Below are 22337 nucleotides of genomic sequence, written 5' to 3' on the forward strand. Positions count from 1 at the left end.
TTTTTTTAAATCAGACATTGCAGTTTTTATTTTTTGGCCAAATAATAATAAGTTATAAAGTCATAATTGCTTGATATAAAATCGCAATTGCGAGTTATAGTCAGAATTGCATGATATAAACTCGCAATTGCAAGTTATAAAATCAGGATTGAGAGATATAAATTCACAATTCTAACTTTTTTCTCAGAATTGCATGCTATAAACTCACAGTTGTGAGAAATGAAGTAAAAACCTAGCAATCCTGACTTTTTTTCTTGCAATTCTGACTGTATATCTCAGAATTGTGAGTTTGTATCTCATGTGAGATACAAACTCGCAATTGAGAGATATAAACTCACAATTGTGACTTTTTCCCAAAATTGCACGGTATAAGCTCAATTGTGAGAAATAAAGTCAGAATTGTCAGATATAAACTGGTAATTGCGAGGTAATAAAATCTTAATTATCAGAATTGCGAGATATAAACTGGCCAAATAATTCAGCCCTATTTTGAAGATTTGGAATATAATGCACACATCTTATGAACCACTTATGATCTTTGACAGCCCCTGCTCATCATCCACTTTCAGTAAATGGTGAACATTAGTCAACGTGCTCCTTTTGTGTTCCACAGAACAAAGAAAGCTTATTTATTCGCGTGACGTGAGTTTTTCATTTTTGGCTGAGCTATGCTTTTAAATCCTGTCCTCCAGCATGTAAACACTTGAGTGCTTTTTGAATGGTTATTGAAACTAGCTTTATTTTAAAACATAATTCCTTAAACAGCCCGGAGATAGACATGACAAATGCAAACATATTACGGTATTATTCAGAAGCATTTTGCGCTAACACAATGTAGAAGAGGCTCCTTGATGTCTTTCACAATGTTCATTTTGTCAGTAGTACAAATATATACTTTTGTATTAATGTAGAAAAGCAAACCTCCCTGTCCTGCCACTAAATCCGAAAAGGAATATATAATTTATCGGAAGTGCAGAGAGAGTGAGATGTGTAGGTGATCACGTGTCTTAGTATATTTGCAGAGGACGTCGTATGTAAACAGCCATTTGATAAAGTAGAGGTGGTAGTGAACAATTTTGGCATAGACCTCTACATTTTGAAATGCATGCTTACAAACGCACACACACACACACATCTACTTTGCACACAAGTTTCAGTCCAAGTGCATTTTTTTTCAAAACAAGTCCTCTTGGTGACTTCTGAGCGTGTATAGTGTTTTCTTAGCGACTATGCCCCCTTCTGGAGAAGCCCCTGCCCTGCAGGTCAGTCTCATGTAGCGGGGCGCTTCGCTTGCTTCAAGGACCAGCATACAAGGAGAAAAGTAGAGAAATAAGAAGAAAAAAGAAAGAAATATATTGTTTAGAGGCATCCATTAGTCAAAGTTGTATTAAATGGATGGTTCACCCAAAAATAAAATGTTATCATTTAACTCTCAAGTTGCTCCAAACCTGGATGAGTTTGTCTTCTGCTGAGCACTGAAGAAAATATTTTAAAGAATGGTGGTAACCAAATGGTTGATGGTAGCCATTGACTTATTGAGGTTTTTATTTTTTTCCATACTATGAAAGTCAATGGCTTATGGAAGGCTGTTACTGCCACTGAATAAAAAAATACTGTTAGACTTTTTTTTTCTGAATTGTGAGATATAAACTCACAATTTCGAGTTACAACGTCAGAATTGCTTGATATAAAATCTCAGAATTAAGATATAAAGTTGCAATTGTGAGTTAGAAAATCTGAATTGCGTGACAATACAATACAAAATCTGAGATATAAACCTGCAATTTCAAGTTATAAAGTTAGTATTGCGAGAAATAAAGTCAGAATTGTTTGATATAAACTCGCAATTGCAAGCTATAAAGTTAGTATTGAGAGAAATAAAGTCAGAATTGTCAGATATAAACTCACAATTCTAACTTTTTTCCTCATTTCTGACTTTATAACTCACAATGTGAGTTTATATCTCACAAGTTGCAATTTTAAGGAAAAAAAAATAGAACTGCAACTTGTCAAAATTGATATAAACTCGCAATTGTGAGTTATAAAGTCAGATATAGGCTAAACTTGTAATTGCGAGTTAGAAAATCAGAATTCACAATTCAAACTTTTTCTCAGAATTGTGTGACAAATTCACAATTGCAAGAAATAAACTCAGAATTGTCAGATATAAACTCACAATTGCGAGTTAGAAAATCAGAATTGCAAGATATAAACACAATTGCGAGAATTAAAGTAAAAAACCAGCAATCCTGACTTGGTGAGTTTATATCTCGCAATTCTGACTTTATAACTCGCAATTGCAAGTTTATATCTCTCAAGTTGCTATAAGTCGCAATTCTGAGAAATAAAATCGTAATTCTAAGAAAAAAAATTTGAGTTGCAACTTTATTTCTCACAGCTGCAAGCTTAAATCCCATATCTGAGAAAGAAAAAAAAGTCAGAATTGTGAGATAAAAAGTCACAATTACCTTTTTTAATTCAGTGCTGGAAACAGGCTTCCATAATAGCTACCAGCAACTTTTTGGTTACCAGCATTCTTTAGAATATCTTCTTTTGTCCTCAAAAAAACAAAACAAAGAAACTCATACAGATTTAGAACAATTTGAGAAAGTGATGACAGAATTGTAATTTTTGGATGAGCTATCCCTATTTTAGTTTAATATCCAAGGACAACTACATAATATTTTGGGAAAAAGACAAACACAGGGACCTAGTCAGAAGACTGAGACATACACATCACACCATCAAGGACAAAAAGACAGCCAGGTCTGTTTCTAAACTAAAGCAGGTAAAATACATTTTAAAATACAATAGAACAGGGCCATAACCACCACAAACATTGAAATCCTGGCAATATTTAGAATGGTGATTGATCAGTATCCAATGGCAGACTTTTAAACTTTTACATTTGGTTCCCCATAATCTTGAATATTTGATTACGTCATTGCTCAGAATTCAGTACAGATAGCCAAATATACACTCTGACCTCAAGCAAAAGCAGAACATCATCCTAACACATTTTTTCCAGAAAAGTGGGTTGAAAATGCTTTGATCTTTTCCCCCCTTTTACTCTACAGAATATGTGGAGTACATAAATCAGGGCAGTAAAAAAAAAAAAAAAAAAAAAAGTACCGTTGATACCAAGGCCTCTGCTCCACTTTTACTAGAGTGCTGGAACTATGTCACATGTTCATTTCATTTTTTAAAAAAATATAAATTGTGACAATAAAGGGGAATAGAAATAAAAAGAAATAGCAAATTGGAGAAAAATACCATGAAATTTATCATGACATTTATTTAAATAAAGTGAACTTTTCCCTAAATACCACTACACACTACCTTTCAGATGTTTAGGATTGTTAAAATATTTTGTTTTTGAAAGAAATTTCTTATACTCATCAAGGCTGCATTTATTTGATCACAAACACGGATTAAACATTAATATTGTAAAATATTATTACAATATAAAACACTTTTCTGTTTTTAATATACTTTAAAATAATGTATTACTCCTGTCTTTAGTGTCACCTGATCTTTCAGAAATCATTCTAATATACTGATTTGCTGCTCAATAAATATTTCTTAATATTAACAATGTTAAAAACAGTTCTGGCTGTCTCTGAAAAGTAGAAAATGCAGACATGGAAGGACGTACTCCAAGGTAGGAAGACATCAAGGCATGTCTGAATCAAATGTTAGCTTCATTTCATGTCACCTGAAATTTTCATCTGATGTATTTTTGAAGGCAGCATAGATGTATCCTTTACTGTCTTTGATATTTCTGTGCATTACATTCTGTGACACCTTAGCTAAAAAATAAAAATGATGTTCAAAAGTTGTGGTTGGTGGTTATTTTGTGTCTAAATTGCTTAGTTCACCAAATCACTATTTTGTTGCAGATCAATAAACTGTTACAATGCCTCAAAAGACTGGCCGAAATTAGTTTTGTGCACAAACGCTGCCTGCAGAGTTGTTGCCTGATAAGGCAGTGAGACATCAGGTCAGCTGCCTAAGCTTTCAGATGCAACCTCAGTTTCTGAGCTCTCTGGTGTGAGCGGTAATGAGAACAAACATGGCTCACTATGAGTGGGCAGAGAAGGGTGTGGATGACAGTATGTGCACTAACATCACCTAAAGCTACTCACCAGCAGGGCCTCCTGGTTATCAGCCAGAGCCTGCTTAGCCAGGTAACGCTCTCGCTTGATCTTCAGCTCCAGGGACTCGGGGATGTCTGGAACCATCCAGTCAATGACACGCAGGACGAAGAATACCACATGCTGGGAATGGGTACACACACTTAGTTATTAAGGTGACCACAAAATGGAAATAATTATTAGATAATAATTAAGAGATTGTAAGCAGTCAGGTCATTAAACCATTACTACCAGTCAAAAGTTTTTGAACAGTAAGATTTTTGTGTTTTTTGTCTTCTTCTCACCAAGCTGCATTTATTTGATCCAAAGTATAGCAAAAACAGTAAAGTTTAGAAATATTTTTACTATTTAAAATTACGTTTTAATTTCAATATATTTTAAAATGTAATTTATTTTAGTATCATTACTCTCAGTGTCACATGATCCTTCAGAAATCATTCTAATATGCTGATTTGCTGTTCAAAAAACATCTATCATTATTAATATTATCAATATTTAAAACAATCGAGTACATTTCAGGATTCTTTGGTGAATAGAAAGATCTAAAGATCAACATTTATTTGAAATAAAAAAAGTGATTTATTTATATAAATTAATGCTTTTATTTAGCAAGGATGCTTTAAATTGATCAAAAGTGATGATAAAAGACATTTATAATTAAAAAAATAAAACTATTTCTATTTCAGATAAATGCTGTTCTTCTGAAATTTCTATTTATCAAAGAAACTAGAAAAATTTCTGGTTTTAAACATAATAATAATAAATGTTTTTGAGCAGCAAATCAGAATATTTGAATGATTTCTGAAGGACCGTGTGACTCTAAAGACTGGAATAATGATGCTAAAAACCCAGCTTTGAAATCACAGGAATAAATTACATTTTAAAATATATTCAAATAGAAAACAGTTATTTTAAATAGTAAAACTATTTCAAAATTTGACTGTTTTTGCTGTACTTTGGATCAAATAAATGCAGGCTTGGTGAACAGAAGAGACTTCTTAAATCGTACTGTTCAAAAACTTTTGACTGGTAGTGTACAGACAACGTAAATTGCCATCAGCAACCCATTTTACATTCATAATTTGAGATATTTCTGAGTAAAACATGATACTCAGAAATCCCACTCTCTCTTATATTATTATTTGCAACAGACTGACTTTTAAAATCTCTTTATGTAATTAATGATAATTAAAAAAGTTTTTTTAGTAATATTATTTACATGTTTTAAATCACTTTTCCCCACTTATCAATGTTTTTCCATTTCATTTTACTTTTTCATTCATTTACTAATTTAATTATAATTTATATACATACACACACATATACATACACTACCAGTCAAAAGTTTAGACACACTTCCCCATTAAAGAGAATGGGGAAGTGTGTCCAAACTTTTGACTGGTAGTGTATATATTTTACTTTATTCATATATTACATTTGTTTAATTAGTTTATGTATTGTTTTCCCCTTGAATGTGTGATGCTCTTTACTGTTCTCCTGATTGTGTTTGCACAATATAACCTCTATTTATTTAATTTAAAAAAAATTAAAAAATTCCAGAAACACTAAAGCTCGAACTGGAAACTTTTTTCATGAGGACTTTAAATTGGTCACAGTATATTAGGAAGCTGAAACTCAAAAGAATATGACTATGATGTGGTTTGCAGGAAAAAGATTGATGATCACCTCAAAGGCAATGATAAAGCCTAGTCTTACAGCCAGAAGCTCCCAATACACCAGCGTGTATTTTCCATTTTCATCTCGAAATGCTTTATATCTGACAACAAGAAAAGTCATGACAAAAAAAAAAAAAATGACCACAAGAGAAGAAAATCCAATAGCTGTAGCTGACAGCTACAATTTTACGGTTCACTGCCTTGATTAACAATTTTCCCTTCTGCTGCAAAAAAGAACAACAGCCAAGACACTCCTGAGAAACATCACAACAAGGCTTACACATTTATAAAAAATTATAATAATCCACTGAATAAAAATGTAACAACATCCTTGAATGAGGGAAAACAAGTTTACAATGCATAACTGATAAAAGAGAGCCTGATTTCAGATTTCTTGCATAAAATAGCATTAGCAATGTTACCTGCAGACGGTGTGACTGGAGTAGTTATAACTTGGTGGAGAGTAAGCCAGTGTGAAGTTGACATAACCATGCAGGTCATTGTTAAACTTGTACTGGTACAATAGGCGAGGCAAAAAATCTGAGGTAAACGCAATGAGGAAGGCCTGTAGAAAAACAAGCAACTGTGAATCATTGAAGATAATGTGAAGAAGATAATGTTAGATAATGTAACAAGTGGAGTCATTTGGGTTTCACAAACCAAAAATGACCCAAAAGTACCAAGTTAAATTGGTCATGTGATTTTACTCTGCTGACAAGGAGCAAGATGCCTGACTTTTGTGTGAGCTGTGAGCTTCATACATCACTACACTATTGACAATGGAGGAAAATACCATGAAATAGATTTAGCTAATTTGATATTTTATGTATTAAAAATATGACTTATAATTTTTGTAGGCACTCACATTGACTATGACAGACACATGGGACAGCGCCTCCAGTATGATGAACCACACACCGATGTGCTGGGCTCGCTCTGCCACGGGTCTTCGGTATTCACACACAAACTTATGAGCGTCCAGCCTCACTTCCACCCAGTTATTCAACAGGGCGAAGAGAGGAGCCAGAGGAAAGGCCGCCACAAAAATGGTGATAAAGCCGAACTGCAGGACTGGCAGAAATGAAGATTAAAAAAAATGAATTACAAGTGTAGCAAGAGCAACTGTACAAAAGTGTCATATCCATTTAATGTTTACAATAGAGTTGCATGGTTATTGACATGTTTGTCTACAATGGTCTGAGAGAAACTCACTATTATAAATACTACTGTTAAAGGCATAGTTAACCCAAAAATGAAAATTTGATGTTTATCTGCTTACCCCCAGGGCATCCAAGATGTAGGTGACTTTGTTTCTTCAGTAGAACACAAACGAAGATTTGTCTGTCAGTCACTTAATGGCAGTCAATGGGCTCCATGGCTTTGAGAGTCAAAAAAATATACACAGACAAAACCAAATTAAACCCTGCGGCTCATGATGATACATTGAGGTCTTAACACACGAAACAATCGGTCTGTGCAAGAAACTGAACAGTATTTCTTACAATAGTATTTCTGAACAGTATTTCTTCAGCCTGATCGACTGAAGTTATGGTTGCTTGCTCTTTGTCAACCGCTGGCTGTTGTGAAATTATAGAAATACTGTTCAGTTTCTTGCACAGACCGATTGTTTTGTGTGTTAAGACCTCAATGTATCGTCACGAGCCGCAGGGTTTTATTTGGTTTTTGTCTGTGTATGTTTTTTTGACTCTCAAAGTCATGGGTCACATTGACTGCCATTATATGACTGACAAAAAATCTTTGTTTGTGTTCTACTGAAGAAACAAAGTCACCTACATCTTGGATGCCCTGGGGATAAGCAGATAAAGATTAGATTTTCATTTCTGGGTGAACTATCCCTTTAAAAAGTTTAGGGTCAATAAGATTTTGTTTTGTTTGAAATACTTGCTCACTTATGCTCAAAACCTACTATCCTCAAACTTTTTACTCTTGTATAATGGTCTAGGCTGTTAGAAATGTTTTTTATTTGTCATGTCTGATCTTGTCTTGAACACCAAGTGAGCCAGAACTGCCACTAGTGCCCCTCAAGAAATACAGGTCCACGATGTTTCAGCATCAGCAGCTATACAATTTTTGACAGAAACTTGGAATGAAAATCTCATTAAAAAGTGAAATATTATTATCTTACCAATCTCCAGATACTCGTCAAAAAGCCCCTCACATGGAATCAACTCATAGTCTTGCTCCCAGCGCTTAGGCTCCTCTGCCTTCTGGGCTTTTTTCACAGATGATAAAGCTCGTTTCTGTCTCCAGGCCTTTATTTTACTGAAAAGCAGAGAGAGGGAAAGTGAGAATGAGCCAGCTGAAGCAATAGACAGTGTTCTGATGTTGATGATGATGGCTCTACTGAGACTATTTCTGGGTCTAAAATAGAACTGTGCTCATTTGGAAAGATACGATTTTGCCTGAGTTTGTCTCTGGTGATGCATTATTGATAAGAGAGTGCTAAAAGCTTCTCCTATGTAGCATTTATCCTGCTAAACCGCCTGAGAGGAGAGACATGCTGCAGTACTGGCAGTGATACAGTCATCTGTCTGCTCATTGCACCTCACAGTGATATGTGCAGATGAATCAATATACAAATCAATCACTATTCAAAAAGACAGCCATTCATGCTCACATTTACACTTTTTACATTTTTATTCTCATACTCCAGCATGAAAGCACACAGCCTGTCTTTGATGGAAGGGACTTACAATTGACTTTTGTTTTATATCTAAATTAATATTTTATATTCCCTACCTATAAATTTAACTCACAGAAATGTTTTTGCATTTTAAAATGTTCATTAGAATGTTTATTAATTATTCAATATCTTTTCCACAATGTAGGCTAAGCCTGATCCACACATACACCTCCACAGAAGATTGCTGTGCCAGCTATGCAGCATTGGCCCACAATGCTGACTTGCTTTTCTCAGAGGACCAAATAAAATCATTTTGATTCTGCAGTATTGAGACTTCTTAGTCTTTTAGTTCAAATGCTATGTGGTTTGCTCTACAATATCATAAGCTTTTAAAGAATAAGTTCACTTCCTGATAATTTACTCAGCCTCATGTCATCCAAGATGTTCATGCTTTACGTTTTCAGTCGCAAAGAAATTAAGGTTTTTGAGGAAAACATTCTAGGATTTTCTCCATATAGTGAACTTTAATAGGACTAAAGGGTTTAACATCCAAATTGCAGTTTCAATGCAGCTTCAAAGGGCAGGAATAAGGGTCATGCGGTAAAAAAGACAGTTGGTCATTTTCTAAAAAAAACTATTTCTATACTTTTTAACCACATATGCTCATCTTGCATTACTTCACACATTACGTAACCATGCTGGTAAGGTCAAGTGCGGTTAGTTCTTTGGCTTTGTGTTTCAGTTCAAAAAGGTAGGATAGGATGAAAAACTCCATCTTATTTTCTTTTCCGACTTTGAAAGTGTCCAATATTCTTTGCATGTTCGCTTTGTAAACACTGGGTCAGTACTTTTGCCTGTCACGTGTGACATTTCTAGCGTGATTATGTAATGTGTGAGATCAGGCTGGTGCAAGACGAGCATTTGTGGTTAAAAAGTACATACATTTTTATTGTTTTAAGAAATGATCAAATGTTTTGATAGATAAGACCCTTATTCTTTGGCTGGGATCGTGTAGAGCCCTTTGAAGCTGCATTGAAACTGCAATTCGGACCTTCAACCCATTGATCCTCACTGAAGTCCACTATATGGAGAAGAATCCTGGAATGTTTTCCTCAAAAACCAGCTGAAGAACGAAAGGATCACATGGGGGTGAGTAAATTATCAGGAAATTGTTATTTTGGAAGTGAACTTGTACTTTAAGTGCAGCTACAACAAATGTGACTAGTTGATGAAAAGTCAAACTCTAAGGAAGACACGTACGGGATGACAAACTCCTGAATGTTGTTGATGAGTTGTTTTCCCACCATGATGATGCAGAGCTGCTCGGCCAGTTCTATCAAACATCCTCCTGGTCCGCACTGCAACAACAGAAAAACATTTATTAATATTTTTGAAACAGATCTCTTATGCTTACAGAGGCTGCATTTGTTCAGAATTTTGAAGTTCAAATGTAAGACTTTTTAAGATATTTAAGACCTGCACAAATAAAATGAATACCATATGAGCAGGATATAGCAATGTCTATGGTAACACGTAAAAAGCAGGATTTACAGTGCAGATACGGGTTTTCACAAAAACAAAGTTTTCATAAATTGATAAACTTCACATTTCAGCCCTTAAACCTTTTTAAACCATCAAAAGTATCAATTATTATATTAATTTCAACAATTACCATCCATCAATACATTAATGCATATGTGACCCTGGTCCACAAAACCAGTCATAAGTGTCAATTTTTCGAAATTTAGATTTATACATCATCTAAAGGCTGAATAAATAAGCTTTCCATTGATGTAAGGTTTGTTAGGACAGGAAAATATTGGTCTGATATATAACCATTTGAAAATCTGGAATCTGAGGGTGCAAAAAAATCTTAATACTGAGAAAATCGCCTTTAAAGTTGTTCAAATGAAGTTCTTAGCAATGCATATTACTAATCCCAAATTAAGTTTTGATACATTTATGGTAGGAAAATTAGAAAATATCTTCATGGAACTTTACTGATCTTTACTTCATATCCTAATGATTTTTGACATAAAAGAAAAATCGATAATTTTGACCTATACAAAGTATTTTTGGCTATTGCTACAAATATACCCCAGCAACTTAAGACTGGTTTTGCGGTCCAGGGTCACATATAATGCATTATCTTCTTGTCAGTCCACCAGTTCACATTTACAACTCTGCGTGTTTGCGCCGTAAAAACATAGGTAGATTTTCACTTTGGTTTGAACAAAAACAAGGCTTATTAAAAATGCTAATTTTTAATAATTCATTCTCTGTCAGCAGGTGGCGCTTTTGGAACAGCAGAAATAATGCAGTTTTTCTCAGTAATTGCGGTACACAAAGCAGCGCAGCACCTGACTTCGAAACATGCATGCATATTTATTCAATGAATGCATAGCTTTTGAAGTTTTATCGTTATGTTAAGCCATATCACAATTCTTGGCTTTCCGTCCCCAAATTTAAGACCTCTTGAAATAAGAGTTTGTACCATTTAAGATTTTTATGGACTTAAATTTGATATAACTAAATCTAAGACTTTGAAACTCTGAGTAAAATAGACATGTTGGGAAATATTACAATCTAAAGCAACTATTTTCTATTTTAATATATTTTAAATGCAATTTATTCCTGTGATGAAAATCTGAATTTTTTAGCTGCCATTACTTCGGTTTTCAGTGTCACATGATCCCTTCAGAAGTCATTCTAATATGCTGATTTGGTGCTCAAGAAACATTTCTTGTTATTGTCAATGTTAAAGATGAATGGAAAGTTCATGTAAACAGCATTACTTGGAACTTACTCACACTTTTGCTCAATCTAATGCATCCTTGCTTTTTAAATAAACAAATAAATCTCACTGACCCTAAACGTCTCAAAAGTAGTGTAAATGATTTTGTTTGACTTCCATTCCATATACAGTGCAACCTATAGTGGAAGTTTTGCCTTTATTACAAGGCTGTCTGGAACACATGACTCTGATTTGATTTGATCTTCATTCAAAATATTGTTGTGTAATGACCACTAAACTGTAATAAATATAAAGGCAAAGCACTCACATCCTCATTCCGCATTCCAAACAGTGTGCCATAATGACCAGGATAGCCCACAAATCTGCAATAAAAGAGCAATGAAAGTGCACTGAAAGCTTTGATCCAGAAAATGATGACACAAAAGATTGCTCTGTCCTGCTAGGTTAATTTAAAGATTACCTGCCCTTGAAGAAGGCTACATAGAAGGGCGATGAGTAAAAGTTGACAAACTGGAAGATGAAGACTTTAAATGTAAAGGCGTCTTCATATTGTGTCTGTGTCCTGTGCATTTCTGTTTCAGGAAGAGCCATATTTGGAGAAACAAGATAAATGAGACTTATTTGATGGCATGTGTGTGTCTTAAAGTGTTATTGTAACTGCCTCAGAATTCAGGACTAAGGACTAGAGTCCTAATGGCTTATTGATTCTCAAAGCAAGTGTGGATGGGCAGGTTCATTACCCTGAACCACAGAAAATGGCAACACTGGCCTGATTTGATTTAAAGCCCTGGGCATGTGTTGCTTTATGGGGTCTGATGTGTGCAGGAAGCCTACCCCATTTAGTGAGCTGTTCTGCCAGGGCTGTGTAGACCTGCCCCATCAGCAAGATCAAAGCCAGGTTCACCAAACTGCTGGAGATATTGGCTATATTCCCAGCCTGGAAGAAAGAAATGTGTGTGTAGAGTGGATTCAGAGTTCAAAAGCTACTGCAGGTGCAGAGAAGATTAATGAAATGGTGCAGTACGGCAAGTTATCTCATATTTTAATTGAATGCAGATCGATGGGGTGCCCACCTGAGTACGCAAAACAGAACTCCCGGTTTCAAACATCATTACGCTCACTATACTGCGGTATATGATCACTGTGACCAAGAAGATCATTACTATACACAGCTGGGAAAGCAAATTGAGAGAAAGAGGAACCAATTTTGGATGAACAATTATGACACATTATCTCCCAATTAAAATTTTTTAGCTCCATTAAACCTCTAACAACTCCAGAGGGTCTCACCATTACAACAATGACCATAGAGCCAGTAAGCATGCGTGAAATCCGGGCCTTTTCAGGAAAGTGGGGTTCCTTAACTCCTGTCACTGGGTTTTCCTCCATTGCAGGGGCCATGGCAGCAAACTCAGGACGTGGTGGTTCCTGTTTATTTATTTGAAAAAAAAAAAGTTAAAATTAAAACACAAGAAGAACTTTTTCTTCTGGGGCAAGGTTTACAGGGCAAATTTCCATAATGACCAGCGCAATCTACCAAGAACAGCACAAATTACCATCTGCTCTAAAAGAGCATTAAATAATGGCGTAAATACCACTAATTTGGCAAGTGCATTGCGTGATTTATTCTAATCCTCTCCTCCTATAAATTTTGTGTCTGAAAGGGAAACTCCTACAAATGCATATTCAATAAGGTCAGGTGCAAAAACAACAATTTTCAGCACTAATTCTTCACTGCGTGTCTTTAGTAAATCCTGAGAGTACTATTTTAATGAAGCTGTTAGTAAATCTGGCCTCTGAAAATTATCGTAGAATAATTTTAAATATGAACAATATTATTTTTTCGTCAAATAAGGACAGTGTCTTCTTTTCTGTTGTAACAAGAAATGGGCAAACAAAATTTATTTTGTCCTGTTTTAAAGTAAACCTATCCAAACATCCTTAAAACAAGCCACATTTTCTACATCTTGAAGCAAAATACCTAACATGTTCGTATTGTAAAGACAGTGCCTTCTTGAATCTTTCCTATACAATATTAAATTTTTTCAGCTGCATAAAAAAGAGAGGAAAAAAAAAACAATGATCCATCACATTTTCATCCCTTCTGATTTCAACAAAAATAATAACAATAATAATAATAAAAAATAACACAAAAATCAAAACTTGCCCTTAAGGGCTTTCATAATGTTTAAATATTTTTTAATTGAAAAAAGCAACAACAACAACAAAAAAAAAAAAAATGTAAGAAATGTCAAACCTCCTCTTCTTGGAAATCCATGCAGTCCCAGTGGTGAGCGAGAGTGGCATTCTTGCGTTTCCAGTACTCCAGGAACGTGACAGCCCACAAAGACATGAACACACTGAAGAAGACAGTGCCGGGATGATCAAATAGGTAACCCACCTAAAGGAGAGTTGAGAGTAACCACAAGCAAGCGGGAAGTACTATATTTCCAATCGTTCCTGTTCTTGTATAACTAGTCGCAACCATATTACAATTCAAAAACTACAAGACAAAAAAAACAAACTCCATACACATCTCCATAGACTACTGTATACAAGCACACAGTGCCTTGCAAAAGTATTCATACCCCTTAATTTTTTTTTCATGTTTTGATATGTTGCAGCCTTATGTTAAACTGCTTTAAATTACTTTTTCCCCACATCAATCTACACTGCACACACCATAATGACAAAAGCACAAAACAGGTTTGTAACAGCTTTTGAAATTTCTTTAGAAAAAAAAAAAAAAAAGAAATGATTCCATTGCATAAGTATTCATACCCTTTTCTGGAAAACTTGCAATTTTAGCTTAGGAGCACTCATATCGCTTGTAGATGTTACCACACTTTGAGTGGAGTTAACATGTGGCAAATTCATTTAAATAAATATGATTTAGAAAGGCACACACCTCTCAATAGGTCTAACAGCTGAAAATGCATAGCAGAGCAAAAACCAAGTCCTGATGTCAAAGTAACTGCCTGTAGAGCTTAGAGACAGAACTGCGTCAATGCCACACATCTGGGGAAGAGCTTTAAAAAAAAAATTCTGTTGCATTGAAGGTTCAGAAAAAAAAAAATGTAGCATCGATTATCCAAAATGGAAAGTGTTTGGAACAACTAGGACTCTACTAGAGCTGGCCTCCTGGCCAAACTCTGCAACTGAAAGAGAAGGGCCTTTGCTAGAGTGGTGACCAAGATGCTGATGGTTACTCTAGCTGAGCTCCATAATCATATATACAGATGGGAGAAACATCACTGCAACACTCCACTAATCCTGCTTTTATTGTGGTGAGACAAGACTCAATCCTATCCTAGGTGAAGACGCATGAAAACCCACTTGGAATTTGCAACAAAGCACCTAAAGAACTCTCAGATTGTGAGAAACAAGATTCTCTGGTCTAATGAACCTCAAATCCAAGCATAATGTTTGCAGGAAAGCAGGCACTGTTCACCACCTGCAGAGTACCATTCAAAAAGTGAAGTGTGTTGGTAGCAGCCTCATGCTCTGGGGCTGTTTTTCAGCGACAGGGACTGAGGGACTTGCCAGAGTAGAAGGCATAGACAGGCAGAAGGCAAATACATAGATAGCCTAAATGAAAACCCAGTCCAGAGCATTCAGAACCTCAGACTGAGCAGAAGCTTCACCTTCCAACAGGACAATGACCCTGTGAATGTCCTTGAGTGGCCAAGACACAGCCTGGGCTTAAACCCAATCAAAAATTTCTAGAGAAACATGAAAATGTCTGCCAGCCTCCATCCAAGCTAACAGAGCTTGAAAGGTGAAGGGTGGGGATAAGAATGGCAGATATTTGCCAAATGCTGATGTGCAAAACTTGTTGCATCATACTGAAAAAGACACGAGGCTGTAAAGGTGGTTTAACTAAGTATTGAGTTACTTTTTGTTAAGGGTATGAAGTTCTCAAATCTGTTTTTGCTTTGTTATTATTGTGTATAAAGTGTAGATTGATCTGGGGGAAAAAAAAGTAATTTAAAGCAGTGTAACAAAGCTGCAACAAAAAAACGTAAAAAAAAAATGAAGGGGTATGAATACTTTCGCAAGGCACTGTATCAAATGCTACAATAGTGTGTCTTTCATATCCAGCTAAACTGAAGCTTTCGAGCCAGAGATGATTACCTTGGCCATGGGACAGATGTCTGATATATTCCAGGGTTTACAGGTTTCACACAAAGGACACATTAGATAAAGTCCTCCACTTTCACAGATTTCCTTCCTGTAGATGGTAAATGGAAACAGGCAACAATAGTAAATCTAAAACTAAAGCAAACATACAGCCTGTGTTTTTTAGGTATGAAAAAGAAAATTCTAGTAGGAATGTACAATAGTAAGAGTGCAGTTACTAAAAGCAACATTTTAGTTTTATGAGACAACATACAAATGAATGCTTATAGCATTTAGATACACATACAATGCTTCTAGTTTTGTATCTTTTATGGTCTCTTGTTCTCTCATTATTCTGAGGTGTAAACTGCAGCAAATATTTCCAACCCATCACTATTAGTCCTTCAAATACATGCGGTCAACAGTTGCTATAGCAACAAATAAAGGTCATAAAGCCCATTGATATGACATTATTTCTGATTGCAGTGAAAAAGCCTAGAGAAGCACTAAATGTGTGAGTCATATAGAGCTGAAGGAAGTACAGTGCTGCAGCTGAAACACTGTTAATCGATAATACTGGAGACACTTACGCTGGGGTATTGGATCCCATTGTCAAAATACCCGAAACAAAGACACACGTCCCAACCAATGCAGCAGGCAAGAGCCAGGCTGTGTAAAATCCTGTGAACAATAGAATTAGGTAATTATTGGTTATTTTAATTCATAATTTTGTGGTTTATGACACTGGCAATGCCAATGCTGAGGGTTTCGAATTATATAATGTTGAGACATATAATATCATTTAATTTCATATAATTTAATAACAATTATATGATTATATTAATAACAACTCTATACTAGTAGTAATATATACAATTATATTATATGAAATGTATAAAAAATACATTTTTAACATACATTACTGCAATGTCAAGATACCACAAAAAAATGGAAATATAAATAAAAGCAATGGTGCCTACTCACCCAGCCATGCAAAATAAAGTGCAATCTTCTCTCCAAAGTATTCACGGATGTGATCCAGAGGCTGGTACTTATACCATTTTAACCAGCTGGACCAATAGTGATACAGTACCTGCCTCTTGTTCAACTGATCAAGCTGGATGTCACTACCTGGGAGCTCAAAAGGACCCTTAAAAGAAGGAAAAAAGCTCAGTGTATCAAGATGTACTTTTATTAAGACACATTTGAAGCACATTGCAGTATATAATGTCCTGTGCCTAACCTCATGCAGAGGGAATGCACCCGTAAAAGCTCCCTCATTCAGCAGACGAGCGACTCCAACTTCTGCTCGCTTCCTCCTGCCATACACAGTCCTTGCTAAGATTTCATACACCTGCGATGAGCACAGGTGTAAGCAATTATCATCCACTTACAATTATTCAATACTCCATCACATGCACTATCATTCAAAACTTTTGAGTCAGTAAGATTCTTTAAGAAAGTCAATAAGTATTTAAGTACCACACCAACTGTTTTCAACATTGATAATCAGAAGAAATGTTTAAGCATTAAATCAGCATATTAAAATTATTTCTGAGGATCGTGTGACATTGAAGACTAAAGTTATGGCTGATAAAAAATTCAGCTTTGCCATCACAGGAATAAATACAAATTTTAAAATATTAAAAAACATTGGAAAACACGGGGAAAAAATCTTACTGACCCCAAACTTTTGAATGTTATTGTATGTAATCATTTATTACAATATCACAACTATGTGATTTCCAGTTTTGCTGTTTCTCATGGCTGTTCATTGCACACTCACTATACGGTGTCTTTGTGTGTTGGTAAAGTAGTGTTCACGGTCATCAGAGCCCAGAAATCTGAAAGTCAAAGTAAATGGCTATGTTTACAAATCTGTTTCTGCAAGTAGATGAAGTACACATATAGAAAAAAAAGCCTAACTTTTCCATTTTGGACTTGCGGAAGGCACATGTGTAGTAGTCCACAGGACGGTTGGGGACTGAGTCTTTCATGATGTTCGGCACCCAGAGCTTCTGAAGAACTCGAGCAGAAGTGTTGAAGTCTGGGTGAGGCTGTGCCTTTCAGTGAACATATGAATAAACTCCTTTTAGAGCTCAATTCTAGTGTTATTTCAAGCACTCTTGAATGTAAAAAAAAAAAAAAAAGCTCTAACCTGCAGAGGTGCTCGAAGACATAACTCCTCAGCGTAGTACACCAACACATCCCATGGAGCATGGAGCTTCAGATAGTGTATAGTCTTCTTTACACTGGATGATTCCTCCTGCAGTAAAGAGAAAATCATTAGAAACAGCATAGTAAGTACCATAAATGACAGTAAAGTAACCTAATGACTGAACCTTTTCCATTAACAGTCCAGCACTCTGTACATTCAGGATGAATTTGTCCCTCCATTGGGCCAGCTGAGCTTTTCTTCTCTCTGACCTGCTCTCCTCCTGTGCTGCATCTGCTGTCGCCTCTGCCGCCTCTCCTTGCGACTGTCCCCGACTTCGACGCTTGCGACGCACTTTCACCTCCCACACCAGCACAAAGTCTGGAACAAGAGTGACCATGCTTAATATGACTACATATGCAGCAATGCAGCTGGTGGATTTCATTTTTATAGCGCTTTTATCAAACCATTACCTATTGTTGTTTGGCCGTCTCTGAAGTAATTGCCTGGGGGCTGAACAGGTGGGCTTGCTGTTCGCTCACAATGAACATATATGGGGTCTTCATCCTCATCATTAGCTGCAGAGTTCAACTGTTATGACAACATAAATATATTTAAGCAACACAAAGAAACTATTGTTCTATCATTTTGTCTATGTTAGTAAAATAGTATTAAGTGGAAAATCAGTAGAAATCGTCTGTGGATGACATAACCTGATAAACGCTGTACCTGCGATGCATCAGCGCATCTCTCAGATCGCATCTTTGAAAAGTCACACATTTCTGCTGAAAAAAAAAACAGCTAAAACCAGCCTAAGCTGGTAGGCAGGTTTTTAGCTGGTCATAGCTAGACAGCAGGCTGGTTTTAGAGGGGTTTTGGCCACTTTCTTGGCTTAGGTTTAGGCTGGTCTTAGCTGGTCAGGCTGGGAGACCAGCTAAAACCAGCTACTTCTATCTTAAACCAGCCAACCAGATTAGACTGGTTTGAGCCATTTTTTCATCATCACTCATGTGAACCAGCGCAGATTTGCCTCCGATTTAAGGCTTTTGTCGGCAAACTACCTTAAAGGAATAGTTCACCCCAAATTTCTGAAAATACTCAGACCATCCAAGATGCAGATGAGTTAGTTTGTTCATCTAAGCATTACATCACTTGCTGGACCCACTGCAGTTTATGTACTTACCATGTTGTTTCTAATGGTTTTCTCTTTATTGAGTTTAAACAGCTGATAAAAACATCACAATAATCCACATTACTCTAGTCCATCAATAAACTAATGCCTTGTGAAGCAAAAAGCTGCATGTTTGTTAGAAACAAACCCACCATTTTAACTTTGAAGTTCATAAGTCATAATAAGCCTGCTGAAAAAAACAGCTAAAACCAGCCTAAGCTGGTTATAGCCGGTCAGCAGGCTGGTTTTAGAGGGGTTTTTGCCCACTTCCTTAGCTGGTCAGGGAGACCAGCTGGAACAACCAGCTAAAACCAGCTTAACCAGCCTAGCCAAGCTGAGAGACCAGCTAAAAGCAGCCACAGGTGAAGTCAAAAGTTCACCTTGCAGAATCTGCAAAATATGAATTATTTTACCAAATAATTGTGATAGTTGTTCATGAGTCCCTCCAAAGCACAGCTTCCACCAGTGAAAAAGTCCATCCCCTGTTGCCTATTCAAATTAAAATCCACCAATATATTTGTTTAAAATTGTTCAGGATTATTTTCACTTGTAAACAGTGCTTGATCTGCACATATTTCTCTCCTGATTCAGATAAGACGACTTTCTCACTGAAGAAAGCATTATTATAAAGGGAGGACTCTTATTTTAACTGGAAATAATGGTTTGAGGCTAAAAAAAAAAAATACATTTATTACAAACATGCAGATTTTTGCTTCACAATTAACTATTGTATTGTTTATATTAGCTGTTTGAACATTTTATCATTTTGAACTCTCGTTCCTCCAAATCTGCTGGAAAAAAAATCCCAGCTAAAACCAGTCTAAGCTAGTTGCTCTCAGCTAGTTTAAGATGGAAGTATCTTGTTTTAGCTGGTCTACCAGCCTGGCTGAACTGGTTAAGCTGGTTAGTAACCTAACCAGCTAAGACCAGCCTGACTAGCTAGTGAAGTAGTCAAAACCCCTCTAAAACCAACCTGCAAAACAGCTATGAACAGGCATCTTGGATAGCCTGAAGGGGAGTAAATTTTCAGCAAATTTTCATTTTTTTGTGTGAATTTTTCAGACTGTCAGCGAGTGGAAAATCAGGGCTGAACGCATGTAGAGGTCAAAATTACCTTAAAATATTTCACGAACAATGGCAACGCATTGGCATTTGTCTCAGATTGTGCCTTTGAACATTCACACATATCATAGCGATCATCACTCATGTGAAAAAGCATTGATTTGAATTTGTTTTTGTCTTCGAACTCCATTACCTGTCGACGAGTGGAAAATCAGGGTAGTTTGAAGCCGGCATTAAATATTTTGATCTATTTGTGCATCGTCCTTCAGTTTATAGTGTGTTCTGACTGGAGATAACATCAGTGATGACAAACAGTTGTGTAATGCGAAAAGAATGAAATGAATCAGCGTTTTTGAAAGAATAGGTTGAGTGAATGATTTAAATCAGTGGTTCTCAATCCTGGTCCTGGAGGACCCCTGCTCTGCACATTTTGCATGTCTCTCTTATTTAACACACCTGATTGAGATCTTCAGCTTGTTAGTTCAGTTCATGGATCTCTCTCCTAATGAGCTGATGATCTCAAACAGGTGTGTTAGGTAAGGGAGACGTGCAAAATGTGCAGAGCAGAGGTCCCCCAGGACCAGGATTGAGAACCACTGATTTAAATGACTCATTAATAAAGACTGTCACTTATTACCACCAACTGGTGTAAAGATGTAACCTACAGAAAGAGTCATTGGAAAAATCACCACTGGCAGTCTGTCTAGAACGTGCGAACAGACAAGCGGAGTCATACAAACAGTGAAAAGTCCAGCCGCTCAGCCAGTCAAATTGAAGAACTGAAAGTTTGCATCTAACCTTTTAATCTGACGAAAATGACAACAGTACTTTGTTTTATTGAAATAGTACAGGTAAAACAATTAAGGATTTAACCCATTACCTAAACTATTTTAAAACATCCTTTATAATACTGTATTTACATAACAAAACACTACATGAGGACATAGGTTGCCAAACAGCAAAGCCATGTGCTAATTAGACAGCAATTAGCACACAATCCAACAGCTCTGCAATGAATTTGATGATATTGCTACACACTGAAACTAGAACTCTTGGTTTGATGAACAAATGTATCTCATAAAGTGCGCATTAGTACATAATGCTGAACAACACAGATCAGTACACTCACATATCTGGGAGGGATGAAGCCCCCATTTTGCAGGCTCCCATAACTGTCTGGACCATGCGTCTCGCCACTGTAGTCCAGATCAAGCAGAACCTCCCGGTCCATCAGCACCTCAGGGTTCCTCTTCTTCAGCATGATAATCAGAGACAGCCAGAATCAAACGCTGAGGTGGAACTAGAAGAGACTAGGTTGTTTAACACACATTCAGAGCTTCAGCACAACTGATGCATGTACACAGTCCCACATTCCAGTCCAGGCACTCCTGCAGAACATCAGCGTCCAATAAATTATGCACATAAATTAAATTTGACATAGAAGTATAAGTGCATTCCCTCCCAAAGAAGGACTGCAGGCAAAGAGAGGAGACAGAGGAAATGCACTAAGTGCCTCTATAAGCGGATGAGACAACACAAGGGCAGAAGTGGGGCTGCAGCATCTCTGCACTCTCTCTCCCTCTCTCTCTCATTCACTGCATCTCCTCAGCACTCTAGAGGGACACTTACCGTAAATCCTCTGGCATACGAGCCTATTCTTTCATTTTCAGCAAGGAAAACCACATGTAAACACACATTACAGCAATAATGCATATATCCTGTTTCCTATGTGTTATAGTAAGCAAAACACAGCGTCATGTACAGGTAGACATTCACTTAGCACTATAAGCTTGAGTCTCTGAGGTGATGATCACATTTTTAATGCATTAGGATTACACATAAATCCAGTCTCAGACAGTCTACAGACACACAAAATTGTGTGTTTCAGAGGAAACACAAAAAAAGGTAAAAAAAAAAAATCTATTGGAAAGACGAACCATCACAGTCCAAAACCCTTTAGTGAAAGGACTCAAACAGTAAAACATCACACTGAATATTGAAACATTGTCCTAGCCTGAACAAATTGGCTGAGTCACAGAGGAATATTGCTCCAGGCTTTGCCCTGCTTTAGCTGCATTGCTGTTATTTGCATTGTGTATATTTATGTCTTGCACTGATCATTAGCACTTAACAGCAATTAAAATCTGCCATTAGGATGGTATTTGCAGACTTCTGGGTCAGTCTTAAGTGCTGCATGCTTGGCTGATAGCCATAAATAGCTCATATTTCTCACTATTCAAGTGAGACAAATGACTTAAAAAAATAATCTCTGTATGTACCATGTGATTATTTTTGCATGACAAGGCCCCCATCCCATCCCCCCAGTCTCTCTGGTGTGTTAATATTTTGATGTTACTGCGGCAGTGCAGACAGAGGGGGGAGAGAAATAAAGAGAAGGGGTTGGGCAGTTAAAGTGAGAAGGAGGAGGGTTTGAGCACCTTCTGTCCATTGATGTAAACCGCAAGAATAACTGAAAAAGCAGCACTGCCAGAAATTCACCAGTATTTATGAGGAAAGCAAGAACATAACTGGTAATATGGGTCCAATATATACAGAATAAATTTTTGCATCAAAACAGATTTAGATCCTTTCCCATCATCA

At 36.5% G+C, this 22337-nt stretch overlaps 1 protein-coding gene across 1 annotated transcript; it reads right to left on the minus strand.

Moving 5' to 3' along the window:
- Positions 1–730: 730 nt before the first annotated feature.
- On the minus strand, positions 731–21280 carry ano11 (anoctamin 11). Its single transcript, XM_073823397.1, has 23 exons — positions 20866–21280; positions 17977–18094; positions 17691–17884; positions 17507–17614; positions 17275–17411; positions 17135–17192; positions 16592–16702; positions 16333–16498; positions 15939–16029; positions 15364–15460; positions 13487–13630; positions 12520–12657; positions 12303–12401; positions 12064–12166; positions 11690–11801; positions 11537–11591; positions 9735–9832; positions 7977–8113; positions 6696–6901; positions 6253–6395; positions 5841–5931; positions 4146–4277; positions 731–1293 (listed from the first exon to the last, which is right to left on the minus strand). The coding sequence occupies exons 1-23, from the start codon at positions 20995–20997 to the stop codon at positions 1270–1272; spliced, it is 2694 nt and encodes an 897-aa protein (XP_073679498.1). The 5' UTR covers positions 20998–21280; the 3' UTR covers positions 731–1269.
- Positions 21281–22337: the final 1057 nt, after the last annotated feature.

This window comes from Garra rufa, chromosome 18 (genome assembly GCF_049309525.1).
Source record: "Garra rufa chromosome 18, GarRuf1.0, whole genome shotgun sequence".
Lineage (NCBI taxonomy): Eukaryota > Metazoa > Chordata > Actinopteri > Cypriniformes > Cyprinidae > Garra > Garra rufa.

Excerpts from the sequence above, each read along its gene's own strand:
- ano11 (XM_073823397.1), bottom strand. The coding sequence starts at position 20,997 with ATGCTGAAGAAGAGGAACCCTGAGGTGCTGATGGACCGGGAGGTTCTG. Across the intron at positions 17,615-17,690 it reads CTGGACTGTTAATGGAAAAG|GAGGAATCATCCAGTGTAAA; the intron begins GTTCAGTCATTA and ends TCTTTACTGCAG. Across the intron at positions 11,592-11,689 it reads GTAGCCTTCTTCAAGGGCAG|ATTTGTGGGCTATCCTGGTC; the intron begins GTAATCTTTAAA and ends CTTTTATTGCAG.